We start from the raw sequence: 21365 nt of genomic DNA on the forward strand, positions 1-21365 counted from the left end.
TTTTCTTTCCTAATTCCATAGGCAAAGATTCTGCCCTGCAAAGGGCCGACTTTGATAACAAACATTCAGCTACTTCTATACATGTATTTGGCTTTGCTTTTTCTTTTATATTGTAATTTTCAACAAAACAAAACAAACAAGCAAAGAAGAAGCAGGAGCCCAGGACCCTGAGGCAGGCCCCGGTAGGGAATGATGATCCTTCGTGATTGGATTTAGAAAAACAAGCCTTGAGAAAGAGCTCATTGTGCAGTCTCAAACCACAGGGGCTGGCATTGCTGGTGTCCAGTCCTGTCCTTCTGGAATACTCTGGACCTCAGGAACTCACCAGTGCTTTTCCAGTTCCCAGATGGTCAGGATGGGGTCCAGTCTTTAATGGGGCCCAATTGGCTCAAGACTTACATCCTGGGAAGCGAGCTGGAGCAAGTTTATTTAAAAAATAAATTACCGAAAAATAAATAAATAAATCGAGCCACAAAACCAAAGGTAGTTGAAGTATAATATATTTATTTTAGCTTTTTTTTTTTTCCTCACAAACTTGTTATTTTGAAAGATGATCTTGTTGCTGTTCTGTTTTACACAATTAACTGCATTGATTTAGGGACCTGGCTAGTGTCTTGATCAGAAGAACTGGGCAGTATACTTTTGTGAAGACTTACTGAGGATACCAGGAAGTTTGTGGGGACAAAATAAAAAGATTTTCTTTCTTTAGTAACAAAATTTTTAAATGGGGTGATATAGGTTGTTTATGTTTTTTTTAATAGATTAATAAGGAACTGTATTGAATCTTTATTCTAATTATTATCGGTAGTTAATGGCATCATGACATTTATTCATTCAGTGTCCAGCAAGTATTTATTGAGTGCCTGCTAATTCCCAGGCACTGTTAAAACTGGGGAAATAGTAGTGAAGTCAAGTAGGACAACATTTATTTCCTTGTGGAGCTTATATTCTAGTTGTGAGACCCAGACAACAGATAGGAAAATATATCTACATCTCTCCATTATGTATCTGTGTCTACGTCCACATGAGAGGAATTTCAGACAGCGTTAAGAAATACTGTTGACTATTCAAAAGCTAGGTTTCAAATCCCCCATTTAACTCAATTTCTGAGACTTCGGTTTCAAAAGTCTCCTCTGACATTTATACATAAAGTTTATCTTTGGGAATTCATGTGACCCAACATATTTTGCTAAACATCGGTTTAGAGTTATTTTGTTGAAAGGACAAAAGGAAACCAGAATGTTTGTGAAACAGTAAATGCCTCCACTGGCTTTCTCTCACGTTCCCTGAGAAATCATATACTGCCTTTGAGACTGGCAATTCTTGGGAACGAAAAAAATCTGTGTTAGGGAACCCAGAGAACTCTGATTAAGGGACAAACCAGAAAATGCTGAGGACCTCAGGAGAGCAGCTGGCATTCCCTGATTTATATCGTATCCACTTAGTAGACATATTATATGGAGGTTCAGCCAGTGCAGCACCACGATTATACACATTTTATATTTCAACTTCCTTTAGGAACTCCTGAAAATAATATTTTTAAATGCCATCTTTAACTACAGAAAGACGAATGTTCCAGAGTAGAGGGAAAATATGTTTGCTTGTTTGGTCACTACCACTGCGGTGTCTCTTTAAAAATTCTTAGCTGATTGGGTTTTGAAGCTTTAATTATGCTTTTATGTTACACTTTCCTTATTTAAGTGTCTTCTTCATGTCCATCACTCATCACCTGCTGCCTATCTCAAAAGAGATGGATATTATTATTCTAATTGAGGAGAAGGGAGAATGCTGTGAGACTTATTAATACATAAATTAAAAAATTAATCTGGAAAGTGCTTTAGGATCCCTAGAGAAGCTCTGCCTAAACACAAAGCATGTTTAACATTATCACAAGCACTCCCACAGAGCGGATAGTTTGGTACGTTATGAAATGAGTAAACTGAGGCACAGGGGGTGACAGTGGGTGAATGGGCCAGCGTACCTCAGAACCCTGACACTCGGAGGGGTAACACCTTAAAAGTACTGTACCAATGTCCTCTTTAGGCCTTTTGTAATCATAAGTGTTTATTATTTTTCCAGAAAAGAAACCTTTCCTTCCTTTTACCCCTTCTCTTTAAATCTTTGCTTGTTTTGGACTTAAAACAAAACAAAAAAACAGCTTTTTAATGGTGAAAGTGATTAAGGCTAAAATATTAAATCCTAAGGCTAGTACTGAAAAATCATTAGTGTGCTTTCTAGTAACCCCAGGTATTTTTTTGGCTTGGTGGCTTGGAACTTCATTTTGCATTTATTTCATATGGACCTATTGGAAAACATGCATAAAGTCTTATCTTGGAATGGATTTACCATTTTGCTGAGAAATAATCCTCAGTTAGCTTCTCACCAATGAGAAAGATTATTTCAAGTACCTACCATGTTCCCAGAACCTTTGAGGATATTGGAGACGTGGAGGACCCAATCCTCTTCCCAAGGGTAGAAGTAGGGTAAAAAGTATGGGTACCAACAATTATGGGAAAACAATAAAGGGTTGTCGGGAGGAGCAACCTTAGTTGGATAATGGCAATCATCAGGCTGACAGGCTTGCTGCTTCTGATTGGTTTTTCGATTGTATTTCTTGACTTGCCTGAAACTCATTTTTCTCATCTGTGAGCCAGCTAATGCCCCTACCTGTCCCTAAGACTACAAGACAGAAGTCACTGAAGGGGCTTCATACAGTACTTGGCACATTGTTAGAAGACAATGAAAGGTCATTGCTGCAGAAGTCACCACCGAGGTCATCACCACTGTCTACTTAGTGTGAGTAAGAGTGATTCAGATAGTGGCTCTTACAGAAGAAAGTAGTTCCCAAGACTTGCTTTTTTTCCCCAGAATTCTACATGTTTCAATTAACATGTATTTTAAAACACTAGGTAACTCTCATTTGCCTACCCTGCAGGTCATACTTTCGATACTGCAAGGGACTTTCATAACAACCATTTGCAGACTCATCCTCTCCCTTGCCGCTCCCCGACTCTGCAGACAGCCATTTAGGAGTTTTGCATCCACCTCCACACAAGCCCACAACCACTATGCATCCATGGAGGAGTCCCTCTCTCCTGTTTCTTGCTCTTCTGTCCAGGACAGGCCCCATCCACTGCTCCGCTCCCCCCCGCCCCCCATCTGCGCTCCACCTCTCTCAGTCATAGCAGCTTCACTTTGCACCCAGAAGCCGCGAGGAGCGTGCCTCATGGCCGACCAGCACAGGCCTCTTCTGCTCTTGTGCTCTGGGTCTGGAGGAAATGCTCATATGAGCAGCTCAGATGGAGCATAATTACTGCAGCCAGTGTGCCCTTGGCGTGCTGGAACCCTCCCCGGGGCCTTGCAGAGACCATGTGTGCTTCTTTCTTGGTAATGCCACACTTAAAAACTATTTCTTCTGATTAGTGCATTCTTACTATTGGGAAGTGAGAGAACTCAGAGAGGGATGCAGGGAAACCAAAGTTACCTGTAACTTTACCGTCTAGTGGTAACTTCTCTGTACACTTTGGCGATTTTCCTTTGAGTCCTTCCTTCATGCAAATATGTGTCTAATTCTTATACAATCACAGGCAATTGCACAAAGCTAGTGTTATTCTATTTTGATCTTCAGTAATATTTTCTTCATAATAAAAGCATTACTGCAAATGTATGAATTTATTTATTCCAGAATTATTTATATGATTCTTATTTCCTGTGCACACGCTCATGCACCCCCGACACATACACACACACATACAAATACACGTACATATGACGAGGAAGATAGTGAGCGAGAAGACGAATCACATCAAGCCAGAAATAAACACTGTTAACATTTAGTGTTGAATTTTTGTAGGCCACAATTTTAGTATTATTTTCTTAACTTTTTTTTTCTTTATTTCATCTTATCCATTCTCACTGGAGTCACGGACCTTTGGACATCCTCTTTTTTACCACGTAGATGAAATCTGAGCAGTGGTCTCATGCAGGGACCTTAGTGCTGTTCTGGTGCATAATTAATTTTAAGATCAACTTTGTTAGGGAATGAGAGTTAAACATTATCAGGTTAAGCGCAGTGAACTCTTGTGAATAGAAATACTGTGTCTAATAGAATCAAACATCTAGTAGAATTCTGACTTAATTTACATAAGTATTTATTCCAGAAATATTTTGGAAATATCCCATTATGTAAGGCACGAATTTAAAAAACTTCAGAGGATATAAAAATATGAATTAGACCCTATTGCTGATCTAAGGGACTGTCTAATGGGAGAAAGATTGTAGGAAAATCTTTATAGCACAAAGAAAGTAGGATGCTAAGTGTTACAGTATAAATGTCATAATTATATAGATTCTCACAAAAGTGTAGACGACTCTGACTCTTAGGATCAGATAAAACTTTTGGAAGAGAGATCATATGGTCAGGGTCTGAAAGAACACGTCGAATGTGAGCAGGGGAAAGTTTAGGCAGGGAATGGCGTGAGCAGAGCAAAGATGTCCAGTAGGGATGTGGTGCTTTTACGTATCCACGTACCTGACTCCCCATGAACGCAGAAAGGCAAAGTGGGAAGTTTGACCAGAAAGGGAGATTAGCTGTCAGATCTAGAAGTACCTTGAATATTGTGCCAAGGAGTTTGAAATATACTTTACTGCATGCAAAGAGGACAGTTGAGACAGTTGTGAGTTTGAGTCAGAGAATGACACGATGAGCTTGTATTTGAAGAAGACAATCCTGGTGGAGAAAGCAGAAGTAGAGAGAGAAAATTCAGCAGGCAATTACAATATCGTAATAGTCTGAGTAAGAAATGGTGACAACCTGAATGGGAGAAAGTAGAGAAGCAAAAAGCCAGTGGAGTTCAGTGGGGGAAAAGTCAACATGGCTAAAAGAAAAATTGAAGAAATAAAGAAGATCCCAAGTTTTCTATTTTGGGTGCTTCAAAGGCTAGCATTGCCTTAACTGAGAGAGGGAACACAAGAGCAAGAAATATATTAATACGTAAAGATAAATTTAGCTTGGAACTTGTTGAGATTGAGGTAGCAATTAGACATGTTTGGGAGATTCTATTTCTCTGTTGCTGATAAAAATGTTGTGCTTGGCCAAAGAGATCAAAGCTACAGGTACATATTTGGAAGTGAATTTAGCTGAGGTGGTTGAGCCAATGAGTGAACTCAAGAAATGTTAGACATTTCTGCTAAAAAAACAGAAGTATAGAACAAAACTTGTGAAATTTGTACAATTAATAATTTGGCAGAAAGGAAAAGTTAGCAAATGAAGAAAACAAGAACCAATGAAAAAGACAAGAGGTCTGGACAATGCTTATTTACAGGCCTAAGAGACTTGTTTCCTTCCTAGTGTTTCAAATAATTTTGGTTAACTTGTCTGACTGTCAGCTTTTCTCGTGGGGAGTGCATATTCCACAGGGTGAGTTTAAAAGATAGTGAATGTGAAAGTGCTTCGGTAAACCATTAGACAAGTGCAAGTTGCAGGTCTTCTAATTAGTGTCACAGAAGTGAAGAAAGTAGAGACTTCCAAGATGAGAGAAAGCAGAGGAGTTAGTTTTGGCTCAGCTCATTCGGTTTGTAACTTAAGGAATCTAAATCGACAGAGGGAATTTGTTCTTTAATCACTTAGTACTTAGTATTTCCTAAAGTATGGGGCACGCGTCTCTGGTAGTACAGGAGACAGTTTGGGATTTGACACAGACAGTAAGTAGAACTGCATCACACAGGGAGAAAGTCATTCTCCTTTTGTTTCTCCTGTAATTCTTATGATTTATGTTAAGAGAGAAAGCCTCAGTCGAAGCAAATAATTCGGTAACACCTAGCACTAACTCATCTCTATTTTCAATGAACTTTGGGTTGTCGGCATCATCTAGCTAGACTTGAACAACATCATGTTAACTTTAAGGATACCATCTGTAATGCCTTCTTGTTTTGAGAGGGGATACCAGCTTTCTAGTTATGGTAGTGATAGAAAGTTTACTTTTAAAACATTATTTTAAACAAAAAGGTAATCACTTTTTTAAAAAATATATTAAATACGTAACTGTTTAGGTGGTATTTAGATATGGCAAAACTGAGAAAGTGGTATTCCGATGATGGAAATTTAGAAAATTTAGACTTAAAAAGACATCTTTACTTATTTATTTGCTAATATCTTTCCATTTCAGAGTACTTCCTCCCTCTGTTGCTTAGAGTCACTTAGTTCTACAGGTTGGAACAATGTGAGAATTTTATCCTGAGATGGCAGAGGGGGGAAACCTTAGGTTCTAGACTTCCAAATTCAGATCCTGTTTTTCTCCTAAGATGTTGAATCAATTTTTGAAGTCACTAGACTTTTCTTGACTTTTGTGTCCCGAGGCATTGAAATGAGAGTATTAGTTTTAAATGATGACTAGCATTCCTTTGAGCAATACCTTCTATTATTCTGAATGATTAGTAAATAAGCCTGTGCTTTCCAATTGATAGACATTAGATAAAAAGTTTTTCCTCTGTCAGCCATCGGTATCACGTGTCATGCCAGACCATTCTCAGACTAACATCCACAGCTAGAAAAAACATCAATGAATTCATTCTCTAATGATGATTCATTTTCTACCTCATTCGTGAAGAATAGTTATTTCAAGAAGAAATCTCTGCTTTAGTTAGAGCGATTGACTAGAATTGAAAATGAAATTATAAATGAAAATTTGTTTCAATTTTCCGAGCCTAGTGCTTTATGCCAACACCTCACTCTCAAATCAGTAGTTTCATTGCAGTCATATCTAATCAATTCATCAAGGCCATGAGTTATGTTCCTCAGGGTAGCAACTCATGGGTAATAAGTCCTTATACTTAAAAAGACATCTTCACTTATTTATTTGCTAGTATCTTTCCATCTTTTAAAATTTATTTCCCCTGAGGAAAGGAAAGGCAGGTGAAATATTTTCTAACTGGCTGAAAGTTCTCCTAAGTATTATTGTGAATTATTGTTACCCTACATCCCAAGTAATTATTAAATACAAGCTTACCACCTATTTGATATATAGCAATATGGCGACTTCCACTATCAAAAACAGCCAGAGACTAGGCAGTAATGAAAAATGGATATAGCATGGGGATGGAAAACACACATACATGTAGTCTTTGGATCTGAAAAATGTGTTTGTTACTACCTTTAAAAAGTTTCCATGTGAACAATTTCTTCTCTATGATTAGATAGGAAGTATTTGTCTCTCTTATTTTTTGAACTACATCAATGTCACTCTTTGCTCTAACAAGAGGACGATCTTGTACAAGCAATTTACCCATTTTAAGATGTTGTTTTCACATCTCGGGGGAAAAAAGGAATAATAACACGAGCTGTTGTTCTTCCAAATTAGTGTTTATATGTAAAAATCTCAGGAATGTAGTAGATACCTCCTAGGACCTCAACAAGTGTTAATTTCTGGCATTGCAAAAGCATTATCTGAACAGTTGAGACTAAATATGCACTTGATCTTGGAAGATCATCTTTTACTGCCCTTCAGAGCCTATTTCCTATTCTCTACACAATAGTAAACTTGATTTCGAGGTTTCGGTGCTTACAGATTAGAAGAGCAAATTAGGAGGTGCAAAAGACACCAGGCAGAAAAAGACAAAGAAACTAAATGAGATAATTTACAAACGATAGCTATCTGGGGCCATTCGGTACAGGGTAAAACAATCCCTGATACCTCCGTAGTCACTTAGGGCTTTTCTATATTAGTGCACGATATAATAAAGGGTATTCCGAATAATGATCTTGATTTATCAAGGCTAAATTAAATTACATATACTTTGCTTATTTTAGAAAACATAAAATGCATTTGGGAAGAATTTCAATATGAAAAGAACAAAATTTTAAGTAAATATTTTTTGTGTGCTTTTATGGGTAAACCCTTAGTTATCCAAAACACTCAGCCCTGGAGATGATCTCAGTCTCCAGGGGTTCCAGATGTATCTTTTGTGTGTCTCCAGCAATTCTGTAGAAGAAGTTAGGTGTTTCTAATTATTAAGTAAAATAATTTTTAGGCCAATGACCTTTTCTTCATGTTTCAAGAAAGAGCATTTGACAGAAATTACATGTGCACTTGAGCTATACCAACTTTCTTACATTCTTCGGGACTCTGTTTTGACAGTTTACGCAGGCAGGACCCAGGGGCTGGCATTCATGGGCGTTACCTTGATTCTCATGATGTCATCTGTGGTGCTCTCATTGGGTCACATGTGAGTCTCTGAGCAAAACATATGAATCGAGCCTGGCTTGTACACGAAAACAAAAGCCCTTTCTAAATTATACCCATAAGAACAGCACAAACATAAGTTAGTGCAAACTCAAGTGCCAACCCAGGATATGCTGGCTCAGTACCACAAATAGTGAGCTAAATGTATCTGAAAGGAATCAAGTAGTGGGCAATTGCAGACAACATAGAGGACATATAGAATCCAGCACCATCTGAGGTCAACCAGTCAAATACCAGGGCTGGATTTTTCAAAGAACCAGATAATGCCAGTTTTATGGCCACTAATAACATTTTAGTTATATAAACAAAGATAAGAGTAATAAAAAATAAATTCTGCTTTGCAGGGTAATCTGATTGCCAGCAGGGCTCAGAAATGAACTTTCTCACTGAGCACGTGGCATCGTGTAACGGACCAGTGACTGCTCTGCAGCCCCCTCCCCGACCTTCCATTTCCCTTTTATGGACAGCGCTTAGTTCTGCCAGATCCATAAGCTATTCCAGGGAGCCAGGTTCTTTGGTTTCCCCTTTAAAGCCTTTTGATTGTGCCTCTGGTAGTTAATGCGCCAAATGGTCGGCAGGGCCATTTCATATGTGTGCTCTGCAGCTAATCAGAGTGCCCTGGCCCAGTGATCTCCTGCCTCTGTGTTTTCCACATGTTTAAGGGCTCAGTTCAAACACCAGGCTCACCAGCTTCTGGAGAGGCATGGCAGAGCTTAGGTCGGAGTGGGGCATCTGCTTCAAACAGAGATTTTCCAAAGGATATCCTGTAGTAGATAAATCATTTCATTAGGCCACGTTCACTCTTCAAACCAGGAAGCAGAGTGCCTGCCGTGTAGGAAAATGCTGATAAAGTTGTTACAGAGCACTTGTAAATATTGTTGTCAGTGTCTTTTATACAGGTCCCACCAAGATTGTATTTAAACATTGACAGGTTAATTATGTGTTTTAAAGCTTTGTTTATTGAGAGCTGATAGGAGAGCTGCAAAGTGAGTCCTTTATGTATCGCAATGACAATTCCCCCCCCCCCAAATGTCTCTCCTAGTTGATTACTCCTCATGCCATCCGTGTGCAGACGCCTCCTCGGCACATCCCCGGTGTGGTAGAAGTCACATTGTCCTACAAATCCAAACAGTTCTGCAAAGGGACTCCGGGAAGGTTCATTTACACAGGTAAGAACCACTGCAGATGGTGACAGAGAGCCGCCTTGGCCTCGTGGGTCTTTCGCTTGATCTTGTATGTATAAATGTGTATTTCATTCTTAAATCTAGTTTCTGTTAACACCTGCTTGCTTGCTTTCTCTATTTTGCCATGTGTATGACCAAGGAGTTATTGTTACTATTTTATTATTATTACTATCATCATCATCATCATCATTCAAGAATTCATATGGGTATCCATGTTGAATGACAGAATTAGTTGACATAATTATTTGGATGCCTGAAGAAGCAGCCTGAGAAATAAGGGAAAGGGACAGAAGTGCTAGACGAATCGTGAGTCTCTGGATGTTAAGCCATCTGTGTTGCTTTATGAATCTGGGATGTCTTTTAATGGACAGTTCAATTTTCTTCCAGCCTGGTCATAGTGTTTGGATTAGAGACAGTTGGCAGTTTTCATATTTAATTCTGGGTTGGTGCTTTCTTCCCCTATAAGCTGAAATTGGAACCTGGACCTGCTGCGTGGTAAGAAGCTAGGGTTACAGAATTCCCTGCCATCGATGGAGAGAACCAGGCAGGTTCTCTGTAGATGTACACCGAGTGCATAGTCTGAGCACCCAGTGTGTGCTTCAGGTGATCCCCAGGTCATAATGTGCAAATCACAGATCCAGGGGCCTGTCTACAATTCAAATTCTAATCCAGTAGCTCTGGGTGGTACATGAAGCTATGCATGTCTGACATGCTTCTAGGTGAGGCTGATGCTGCTGGTCCAAGGACCTCACTGGGACTAGAGGCTTTCTAAGGGCTTCTGCTTAGTACCAGTAATCTCTATGAAGCTGTCTCCAGGAAATGGTCTCCTGTTTCTGTCTTCATTCAATAAAGGACCAGTGCACTGAAGAGATAACTCTGTTAACATGTCCTAATTATAACCATACAATTAAATGGACAGATTTTATTTCGCAGTGACATTTTGCCTCAAAACATCTTTCCTTTTGTATTTTAATACTAGGAACAAAACCAACCATGCTTCTTAATCTTTCTCTCTCTCTCTCTCTCTCTCTCTCTCTCTCTCTCTCTCTCTCTCTCTCTCTCTCTCTCTCTCTCTCTCTCTCTCTCTCACACACACACACACACACACACTCACGCACATATATACACACACACATACAAAAAAAATTATAAAAGCAATTAATGCATCCTGACCCTTGGAAATGCCTCCCAGCCCTTTAAACAAAATGCAGGTTCGGTGCCTGCCTGACGATTAGTTTTAGTTAATTGAAAATTATAGGATTGACCCAAGAGGAAAATTTTGTTTGCACTCCAATCACTTTTACAAATTAAGGAAAATTACCACAATTTTGTTTAGCTAAGGTTTCACACTGAGTTCAAGAAATTAGCTCAGCCATCCCAACAAAGTCAGCACTTTGTTACTGAGCACTTGAAAAAATAATAGTCTATCTGGAGTTTTGTGGTGTATACAAACGAAGCATAGAAAAAGCTATGATGCTTTATAGAAGTAGGCCAAGTGTTTTTAATTAGGCTCATTGGTTCAGCGTAAGTTTTGAAGAACAATCAAACTAGCAGATTAGCTGTTTCTTTTAAAGCTAGGATTTCTTGCCATTCATTTTTCCCATGAGAACTTCCACATAGCACTATTTTTTTTTTTTTTTTACAAGCCTCATTATGGGCCTGCAGGAAAAGGACCAATTGAAACTTCTGATACTGTAACATTCCCCACCATCATTCCGATGGATGGGAGTTTTTCACAATGTTCCTCATTGAACTCGGTGTTCTGGAACATATTACAAAACCACAGAGGCCAAATGTTTTCTCTGAGGAGTTTGGACTCTGTTTTTGGCCGAAAACATTTAGGCCTCGCTGGCTGCTTATTTACTCTGCTATTAAGAACAAGAAAAGGAGAAGAAAAAGAAGAAGAAAATGATGTGTGGTGGGAGGTGCGAGAGGTAATCAGGCATGATTCCGCTTTGGCGACAACGTCTCTGCCCATTAAGAGTTCCATTTTGTGGTCAGGTCTCATTTAGAAGAAATTATTTTTAATCAGTGTTCAACAAAATATCCCCTTGAGCCACCTGGCTGTAAAAGTAAAAAAAAGAAAAAGAAAAAAAAAAAAGGCGTCCCCATTAAATTACTTAACTTCTCAAAAGAAAATAGCTAGGGACACATGATTATTTGGATTTTTTTTGTTTGTTTTTAACCATTAAAAAAATTGCCATCGATTTAAGAAATCACATCTTGGAGTTACCTGTATCATAGGAGAATTAAGATCAAAGGTAGAAGTGGCAGATCGGCAGGTCCGGCAAAGTGTAGTTAAGGGTAAGAGAGCGAGATGCTCGGCATGCATGCACGTGTAAGTGCGTGAAGTTTAAAGCATGGGGAAAAAAGCTTCTGCTGACCTTGCCACAGACTGCGGGCAATGGACAAGAAGATTTAGTGTTTTAAGCATTCTAGGAGAGAGTCTAACCTTTCCCCGTGTTGAGAAAGAAAATTTTGAAGAAATTGGCACCCCAATTTCCCCACTGATGTAGTTAGCAGTCCCTGCGATGTTACATCATTTCTAACAAAGGGGAATCGCTGTTAATTGGCAAACTGCACGTGGGCCTCTTGGTCATTAGCATTACATGCCCCTGCCAAGGGTCATTTGTCCATGGCTGGGGCTGCTGGCTCCTGTGACTCAGTTTACCTCTCTGCTGTCACCACTCACTAGTGACGGCATCGAGGTGGGTCGTAAAACTCCTCTGTTCTTTATATGCGAACAGCCGCTCAGGTCACTGCAAATGTGCAGCCCTCCCGTTCGATCCAGCCACAGAAGCTTACACTTCATTTTCTTTAACGTCCACAGTGTTTCAAGATGTGAGGGTTGGTTTTCTGGATGGGGAGCCAGGCTTCTTGTTTTCTAATGGAATGTCGCTTGGCATTTTTTCCTTTTTAAAAAAAGAAATACCCCAAGACTGAAAAATAACGACCCAAACTAAAGCACTGCTGCTGTTTTCTGAGAGTGTGTGAGTTTGGGGTGTATATATGTAGTCGTCCCTGAAAATCCATAATCGGTTAAAAAAAAAAAAACAACAGCAATGGAGACAGAACAGTATGGCCTAAGCTATGCAAATAAAGGCGCACTTTTTGGGGGAGGGAGGAAGGAATTTGACTAAACCCAGATTGCCTACGAGCTGGCTCCACTTGCAAGGATTCTCGGTCCTCAGTTCTTCAGAGCAGGGACACCGAGGAATTCTGAGCGGCCAGATGTGTGAGTCTGAGTCTCTTGTGTTGGCCCAATCAGAGGGAGCGAGCAGAGTGAATCCCAACTCGATCAGAACAAAAACAGCTCAATAGCACTTTCCAGATCTTGTTTGTTGTGGCCAGTTACTCTCCTGTAAATGCTGGGTAAGGCTGAATCTAAATTTTAAGTAATGTTTTCCAACAGAAGGACACGAAAGCCCTTTCTAATGATAGGACTGATTTCGAACCCTCTAACTGTGAGTCCGGTCGGTAGGTCCAGTAGGAAGTAAGCCCACCATAAACGCCCAGTGCCGTGGGAGGGGGTCTTCCTAGCACCTTTGTTATTCTTGTGGCTTGCTCTCCCGCAGTTGTTACATTTTTAAGTGACTTGGTTCTTTTAGAATTGTAATCTCTCCTGCTAAGCTTTAAGCAATCTTAGAAGCTGATGAAAGACTCTTAGGAGCCTTTAGCTGCTTCTTCAAAGTTCTTAGAATTGGTTTTCCTGATAAGCAGTGGCCAAATCCAAATGCAGTTTTTACTTCATTCCAGTTATTTTTCCATTGGAGAAGCCGTTACCGTTAGAGAAAATATGACTGGACACAGGGACCACCAGGACGATGTTTGACCAGTTTAAGTGGGCGTGGAAAGCCGGCCACTGCCTGCCCCCCGCAAAGCTGGAGGAATCCTTTGTGGGTGACCATCCAGCTGGTTGCTCAGGTGTTGGGTTAGGTCACTTCTCAGATCATTTCCACTTCCAGGCTCTCCCATTCTAAATATTATTCTCCAAACTTCCTGTCCCTATGGAAGGACTAAACCAAATCTCTATGTATTAGTCTCAGAATTAACTTTGAAAACAATTCTTCCAGGAAATGCTTTTGTTCGTACTTCAGGCTCAAAGTGGCTTTGCACGTAGAAGGGGCCATTTTGGCTGAATATACTGTGAAACCTGATGGCACCGGCAGCTTTCAAGCCTCCCTTGTTCTCCCCATTCTTCTTGTGTTCTTCCCCTCCCTCCCGTCTTCCTCCCTCCTTTCCTCACTTCACAAGGGACAGTGTAGCATAGTGATTGAGTCCTCGGGTTCAAGAGATAATCGATGGTTGTACATGGAACTCTCAGCCCTGCCACTTACTGGAGAGGTTTTTTGGGGGATGTCGTGCAGTGGCCCCGAACCACAGTTTCCTCATCTTTACAAGGAAACAATACCTGGCTGGCATTGTTTTTAGTACCAGAGAAATGTATGTAAAGCACCTAGGATGAGCTAGCCTGAACTCCTAGCCAGATATTAGTAGTTTGCATTGATAACTGATGGCCGTTATTATTATTATCCATTCATTCATATGTCGCTGAGTCTCCACCCTGGTGTAAATATTTAAAAAGATAAACACCATATTGTTTATCTTCTCCAGCATTTCCGTGGAGGTCTAAGAAATGCCCCTTAGGAATCTTAGTAACAAAACTTTAGGAATCATCAGTAAATTATAGAAACAAGTAACACCAATCAACCAGACATAAAAAGAACAAAGTAGAAATAAGGTAGCAAGGAAAGGATCTATAAATGCGAACATAAGAATTTTGACATAACAAATATTTTCTCAGGAATGGCTTCGGATAATGTTATAATAAGGCAGCCCTGATTTATAAAGTTTTCTGGGGTTGATTTTTCAGAAACAACACACTACTGTTCTCTTGTTTCCATCCCAGATTCTAGCTCCTCCTCTGGAGGCCATGGTAACGTGGGTCACTCTGTCCTCAGCCCTCTCCAAAGGTGTGAGGTTAGAATCAGCTTCAACTCCAGGTTACAGAGGTTTCAGGCTAGAAAGTTCTGTTTTGGGTTCTTGAAAACCTCCTTCACAAGTGAAGGCTGCCACCACTGGGGATAAATGGTCATCAGTTCTAGGAAGGAAGTAGAAAATTTGCATCTAATGAGTCTCGTGTTCGTTAGCCTCTTCTTACGTCAATTCGTTGCCAGATTAAGCTTCTGAAAAGCCACTCTCCTAACATTACCCTGCTGAGAAACCTTCCTAATTGCTCACTGCAGGTAAGATGGAGCCCAAACCCCTAGGCTCGCCGTCCACAGCTCGCTGTGCTCTGGGATCAGTGCTTTCTCAGCTCCACTCAAACAAGTTACTTCACTGTGCCTCAAGCACGCTTTATATGTAATGACTTCAGACATGTTAATTCCCCCTATGAGATTCAGTTCAAATTCTATTTCCCTTCTGAAGGTTCTCTGGCCACTGTAGTGTAATAGACAGAGCACTGGGCTGAGGACAAGGAGGTTTGTGTGCCAGCCCCAGCTCTGCTGCTAACTGGCTATGAGACAGAGGACAAGTTGCTTACATGCTCTGGACTCCCAGTTTCAACCAATTGGATGAGGTGACTTGACGTTCGCTATGGCTCATCTCCATCGATGAGAAGGGTCTCTCTGTCATTGGATCTCTTTTCTCACGCATGCTCATTCTTCATTCACTTCCTTAGGCCCTTGGCCCTCTTGTTCTATTCCTAGAGAGACACATCACAAAAAGTCCACAAGCTCCATAAAGAGAGAGCGACCCTTCCCGGATCTTGTACTTCGTACACTGTGTCGAAGCACCTTGACTCAGCATCTTACTAGCAGTAGAGTTCTCTAATAATTGATTGACATATTGCCCAGGATCAATGGTCCTCATTGATTTTTGTGCTCTGGATGACATGGAATGTAAATAAGAGCTGTTAATTAAGAATCTATCCCCTTTCACTTGAAGTTTTACGTGTAGAGAACACAGTAGTTGGGATTGCAGTTAAAGAATGGGATTGGCTCTATAATTTTTTTATCAGTAAAATGAAGATATTTTACCAGTATCTGTATCTAAGGAGTAATAGATCAATGTATATAATGTGCTCCTGACAGTGTCTGGCACAGTATGAGCGTTCTCTGAAAGCAAACTCCAAAGGAGAGAAGCAGCCAATGGGAATGTTTCTCCTGAAAATCCAAAGAATTGGTCATCAGAGCACATTTTTATTGGTCTTATGTATGTACCCAGCTTTTAACTGATTAAAGAAATTGTTTCTGTCTCGACCTTATAGTAGAGATCAAAAACCTGGGGTTCTAATTCTGTTTTACTACTTTCTTTAGTTATTTCATTCACTCACCTCACAAATATTTCTGGATTGCCTGTTCTATTGTAAGCGATGTTATAAACCAGTTCTAGGCAATGTTCTAATACAGTATAGAGCAAAACTAGACAAAGTCCTTGTTCTATTGAGCATATAAGCTAAGAAGAAGCATAGATGTTCATGAGTTTCCTATTTCAAACCTAGTAAGTGCCCAGAAAAAATAGGAACAGAGTTGCAGATAAGCTTATAATGAAAGAACCCCAATGCATCGGTTAGAGATATTTTCTCTCAGGTAAAAATCACGTGATCTGAGATTTGAAGGATGATTAAAAGTTAACCTGGCATTTGGGGAAGGGTGTGGGTAGGGTGGGTTTGGAGAACGAGAACAAGCGTTTCAGCAGAGAGAAGTGTGTAAGAAGGCATTGAATGGGAGGAAATGTGGCATCCTGGAAGGCTATAAAAATTCCAGGACAGCTGACAAATCAAGAGACAGCAGTAGAACGGTGAGAGCGAAGCCTGCAGAAGCGGGTGGGGACAAGCCTCTGCAAAGCCTTGTAAGCCATAGGGAAGGGTTAAGTTGTCATCTTAAGCGCAAGTGAAAAACCCCTGAAGTGTCAGAAATTACAGACGAACATGACCAGATTTTCATTTTGGAAGTAAAAAAAAAAGAAAAAAAGAAAAAACTGTCTGGAAGGAGCATAGGAAACCAGAATGGATGTTGGCTGCCCTGTTAGAACACCACTGTAGTCGTGTGGGAAGGGGAGTCAGGGACTTTGACATGGAGTGGTAATGGTGGCAATAGGATGGTGTGAGAAGGTTCGAGAGGTGTGTAAGAGGAAAAATGGGCGGGACCTGGACATGGGTTGAATGTGGGAGTTAGGGAGGCAGCAGCTTAGGCTACCAGGTTTTTGGCTTCCTCAGCTCAATGGTTGGTAGGGCCTTTCTACCTCTGGGCATCCCAAGGCTCTTGTGTCAATGCAAGAAAGGGCCTGAAAATGTTTTGCAAAGGTTAATATTCTACACATATGTTAATTGTAAAGATGGCCCTAAGCAAACTCTGGCAGAACTAAGGAAGAGGCAAGAATGCATTTCTTTTATATCAGATTGTTTTCACTTAGGATTCAGTTGAAAGAGGGCTGTGTAATGAGCACTTGACTAGCAATTCGGCCTTAGCGCTGTCCTAATTGGAAAAGACCCAAGAAGAAAGAAAAATTAACAGGCTGCTCCTGTCCACATGTCTTGAGCATTACTCCAAATGAGCCATTTACACACAAAGAAAAGAATTCAAGGCAGAGGGAATGTTTGCTCTTTTTGCTTTTGTGATCCAAAGGGTAGGTCCCAGGCCTCTTCTCCACTGAAGGGAATTTTTTCACAAAATATGATTGCTCATGATCCGATGTATGCTGATGTGATCAGTAATGCTGAGCCCACTGGCATTTGTAAAGTTAAACGCCGTTGGCGCCGTAACAGGTACAACAGCAGCAAGAATCCCTAAGAGTGCCCATGGTACTGCTGTGACATCCGTGGAACGAAAGCCGTTTCTGCAGAGAATAAAGCTGGTCTGAAGGAAGCATATTATTTTGCATATTTTACGTACATACTTTCCAAGAAATATGACCTTTATTTCCTATTTGGAGTGGAGCGTAATCAGAACTTGAGTAGCTAGTGTAACAGGATCATTAAAAGGGATATTTTCACTGACATTAGAGGTCTAAATGGCCACTAGGCCTTATATACAACCTTGGCTTTTTCCTGTCTACCCAGAGTTAATAAGTGATAAGGCCGGGAGAGAGATAAATCACAGAAATCCCTGTCCAAAGAAAACATATTGACTACAGCCAGCAAATAACAGACCATAACCAACGGTCCCATTCATCATTCATGTAATAGGGATATAAAGTATTTCCTACCAATGAAACCGTATAGAAGGAAAGGCAGATAAGCTTCTCCAGTCTAAGGCATGTGATTTGGTTATTAAGGGACATGAACTATTTGTCACATGGCTTTAATCTTTAAGATGTGTTGCCATTTCTAAACTATAAATTTCTGGTCAGGGATTAGAAAGCTATTAACAATAAAGGTAGAAACTGAGCTTTATATGTATTCTTGCCAACGTAATGCAATACTATAAAGTCTTGAACCTCTAATCTGTTTAGTATGATATAACATGATTTGGTTTTCTAAGCCAATAAACTATTTGGAGGTTTTCAAGGCTGTTGTTTTTGTTTCCTACCCAGCATCATGATAAATTAACCCTTCAGTTTTTAAACTGTATATGTCGAAACTTCCTCTAATGTCCTAGCAATGGTGGGGGTGGGGTGGGAGGGAGCCTGAACTAAATTTATTTATTTTTTTCTTCTTTCCTAAGATTTATTCCAAATGTTCGATGGAGGATTGTTTTCTGTTTTATTTGTGTGTGTTCGCGGTAGTATGCATGCTAGTCTTTCTGTTCATCGTTAACTAAGTGATATGGCGCCCACTAGAGCATTAAAACGTGTTTTTCTTTCTTTATTGCAAAGTAGTACATACTGATTTCAGATAAGTTAGAAGACATCCATAAAACTAAAGTAATAGTAAAGCTGACCATATTTCTACCAGTTCCTTAAATGAAAATACTCATCAAACATGATTTTCAATGTCATTTTTAATGGTGCACATCTTTGTCTTTTTCCTCTGCACATATCTGCCTCATTACCAAAATAGGGGGTCGCTTTACATAATTCTAATTTTTTCCACCTAACAATATATCATAAACATCAGGGCGTTAGGAATTTAAAACAATTTTAACCTTTGATAATCATTTTATACCTCAGCAGGCTCTTATAATGAGATATATCCTTATTTTCTTATTAAAACATAGATACTTTGAATTCACGTTCTCTTTTTATTCCTGAAAAATCCACAGCACAGGGTCAGTCATCAGTTCTATATCACATTCTTTGGTGGCCACATTGGTTGGGGTTCATCGGCTGTCCCCAAGCCGGTGAGCAAGCAAGCGTATGTGGCTCAGAGGGCCTGATGTCTCAGAAATGGGGGACCAGCCCCCAGCATACATTGAGCTCCAGCCTCAGAGATGTTTGCTTTCACCTTGAAGCACTTGTGGGGGTCAATAAGTTTCTTACATCCCCCCCCACCACCCCGCTGTGTGTAAAGGTGCCGTACTTTCTGTAACAAAAAAAGGAACTCTTGTAAAATGTTTGACATGACTGGGACTTAATCAAGCCCACTGTCATAAGGACAGAGGGGTCAGCTCCGCCCTCCCCCAGCACCTCCCTCTGCAGGGCAAGGCCTTCTCTCTGATTCTCCATTCCTGGCTTTCAGGAGCCCGTCTTGACGCCCCCTCCCCTGCCATTCCCTCCGGTTCCATGCCTTGTTTTCGCACTCTCTTCTCTCTGTCGTCTTCCTTTTTGCATTATGGAGGTGGAAAACATGTTTCCCCTGGGCACTCCACTTCTTTATTAGCCCATTTTAAGGATAAGAACATTTGGGAAGGCGAAATGACTCCTCCTGCTTATGGAGTTAGTAAGTGGAGGGGCCGGGCTCGGACACCGGTTGAGGGTTACCAGGGCCAGCACTGCAGTGAGCTATATTACTTCAGCTTATTCGCTTTTGGAATTGGGCGGGAGAGTGTGGGTATTTCTAGGACATTCCAGGTCTGACTGCACCTGGACACTTACATATTTTAACCAAATCATATCCTTATGAACATAGTGCATATTCATATAGAAAATTTAAAAAACACAGGAAAGTCTGAACGGCTCCATTATCACATTCTTTAAGACAATCACTGTTAATATTTTTAGTACTCCTTTTAATATTTTTTGTGTACTCCTGTCTTTTAATCAGAGTGAATCACAATATGTTTATATAATTTTGCATCCTGCTTTGTAATTTAAATTGTAAAATAAATATTTCATCTGATAGTTCAGATTCTCTTTAAATGCATATTTGTGGGTATATAACAGGCCATTTTATAGCTGCATCATAATTTACCTAATCATTCCCCCATCGTTGAATAGCCACATCTTTTCCTTCATAGAACTTTTAACATCATATAGGCCAGAACAGATCATGATCTTAACTCTAAGGTGTTCCCTATTTTCCTAATGAAAAGTTTTTATGTTTTAGGGCCAAGTTAACTGTATATGTATTTATAGATACTAATGAATTATCAAATATCTAATTACAATATTTCCCATATTTAGTTACACATATTTAAAATCACACACAATTTACAAGATTTACAAATACAGTGGACCCTTAACCAACACAGGTTTGAACTTTGAAGGTCCACTTATACACGGCTCCCAACTATACGTGGACTCATGCAGTTTCAAATCTGTGGTGTTCGCTGCATTTTCAACCCATGCCTGAGAATCCACATATGTTAGAGTCCACTTAAGTTATACTCAGATTTTAGACTGTAGCGGGGATTGGAAACCCTATCTCCCACATCATTCAAGGGTCAGCCGAGTAACTTCTTCCACTTTTAGGGTTCACACTTTTATTCAAACTTTTTACAACCATCTTTACTACCAGCACTTTTAATCCCATCGTATTCTCTTCTAAGTTGTTTGAGATACAGCTCTTTTTGAATCTATGTACAATGTTTTCGCTGGAAACTTTATCCTAAACCATAAGTAGCCATTTGCTATATTTAAATCTCCAAACATAACCACTTTCAGCAATGTTTTAAAAACTGATCTTTAAATGGCTTATTTTGAGGAATGTTTGTAATAGTGAGAAGCCAATCTCCCAGGAAAAATTACATTTATGTTAATTTTCTGTTCTTTCTCTTTTTGTTTTGATTAGCGTTTTCAGTTGACCTCTGTAAGCATCCTCAAACCACCATCAATCATGGTGGTTTTATGCTCCCAACAGTACTTAGTTTAAAATAAGGTAACTGGGAAAGCAGATCGTTGTAAGAGAGACTTTAAAATGATTCAAATGTACAACAAGGGAACTTTCTTTTGGAGAGAGATGTTCTTTTCATACATTTCAGCACCTTGATAGTTCTTTCCTGTTGGTGGGTCTTATGCCATATGTTGATGCTTGGTACGAACCGAATACTGTATCACATAGTATTTTTGGCTTGAATGAAAGTACACGTGTCTTCTTAAGCGGGCTTTATATTATTCAGGGCACTGAAAGTGCAGGTGGAAACCATCTCATTAGTGTCAGATTGGAGAATTTCTGCCAAACCTCTCTTTCAGTGGGGAGGGGGTAGAAAGAAGCTGGGATTCCCTCTTCGTGGGCAGAAACAACAGAAGAGCAGACTTTCCCTATGCCCACTGCTCTTCAGCCTGAGATGTGACAGCTCATCTTTTTCCTGTTGGCATCAACTGTGATTCACATCTTTATATCATGGGCAGAAGGCCCGACCTCCCAGTTAATGTGGAGTTAATTTAAGTCTTTGTTTAATGCCGAAAATGTATTCACATTTAAAATCTTCACAGAACGAAGCCTTCCTAGTCATTCTACACATGTGTACCATTTTCTTTTAGTATTAACTGATTTTTAAAATATTCAGTGAGACCAGGCTGACTATTTGAGGTTATTGGGAGGTTCGAGTGGAGGAAAGTGTCTCTGGAGAATTCGTTGCGAGCAAACTTGTAGGCCTTGTACTTCTCCACTTTCCTC

At 40.0% G+C, this 21365-nt stretch overlaps 1 protein-coding gene across 11 annotated transcripts in view; it reads left to right on the forward strand.

The window, feature by feature from the left end:
* EBF1 (EBF transcription factor 1) overlaps window positions 1-21365 on the forward strand; it is a 369063-nt gene that overhangs the window by 281508 nt on the left and 66190 nt on the right. For all 11 annotated transcript variants that reach the window (XM_016167041.2, XM_016167042.2, XM_016167043.2 and 8 more), the window contains exon 10: window positions 9283-9409. In XM_016167041.2, the coding sequence (XP_016022527.1) occupies window positions 9283-9409 (127 nt within the window). The remainder of the gene's footprint in view (window positions 1-9282; window positions 9410-21365) is intronic.

The sequence above is a fragment of the Rousettus aegyptiacus genome, unplaced genomic scaffold (genome assembly GCF_014176215.1).
Source record: "Rousettus aegyptiacus isolate mRouAeg1 unplaced genomic scaffold, mRouAeg1.p scaffold_m13_p_7, whole genome shotgun sequence".
In the NCBI taxonomy this organism is placed as follows: Eukaryota; Metazoa; Chordata; class Mammalia; order Chiroptera; family Pteropodidae; genus Rousettus; species Rousettus aegyptiacus.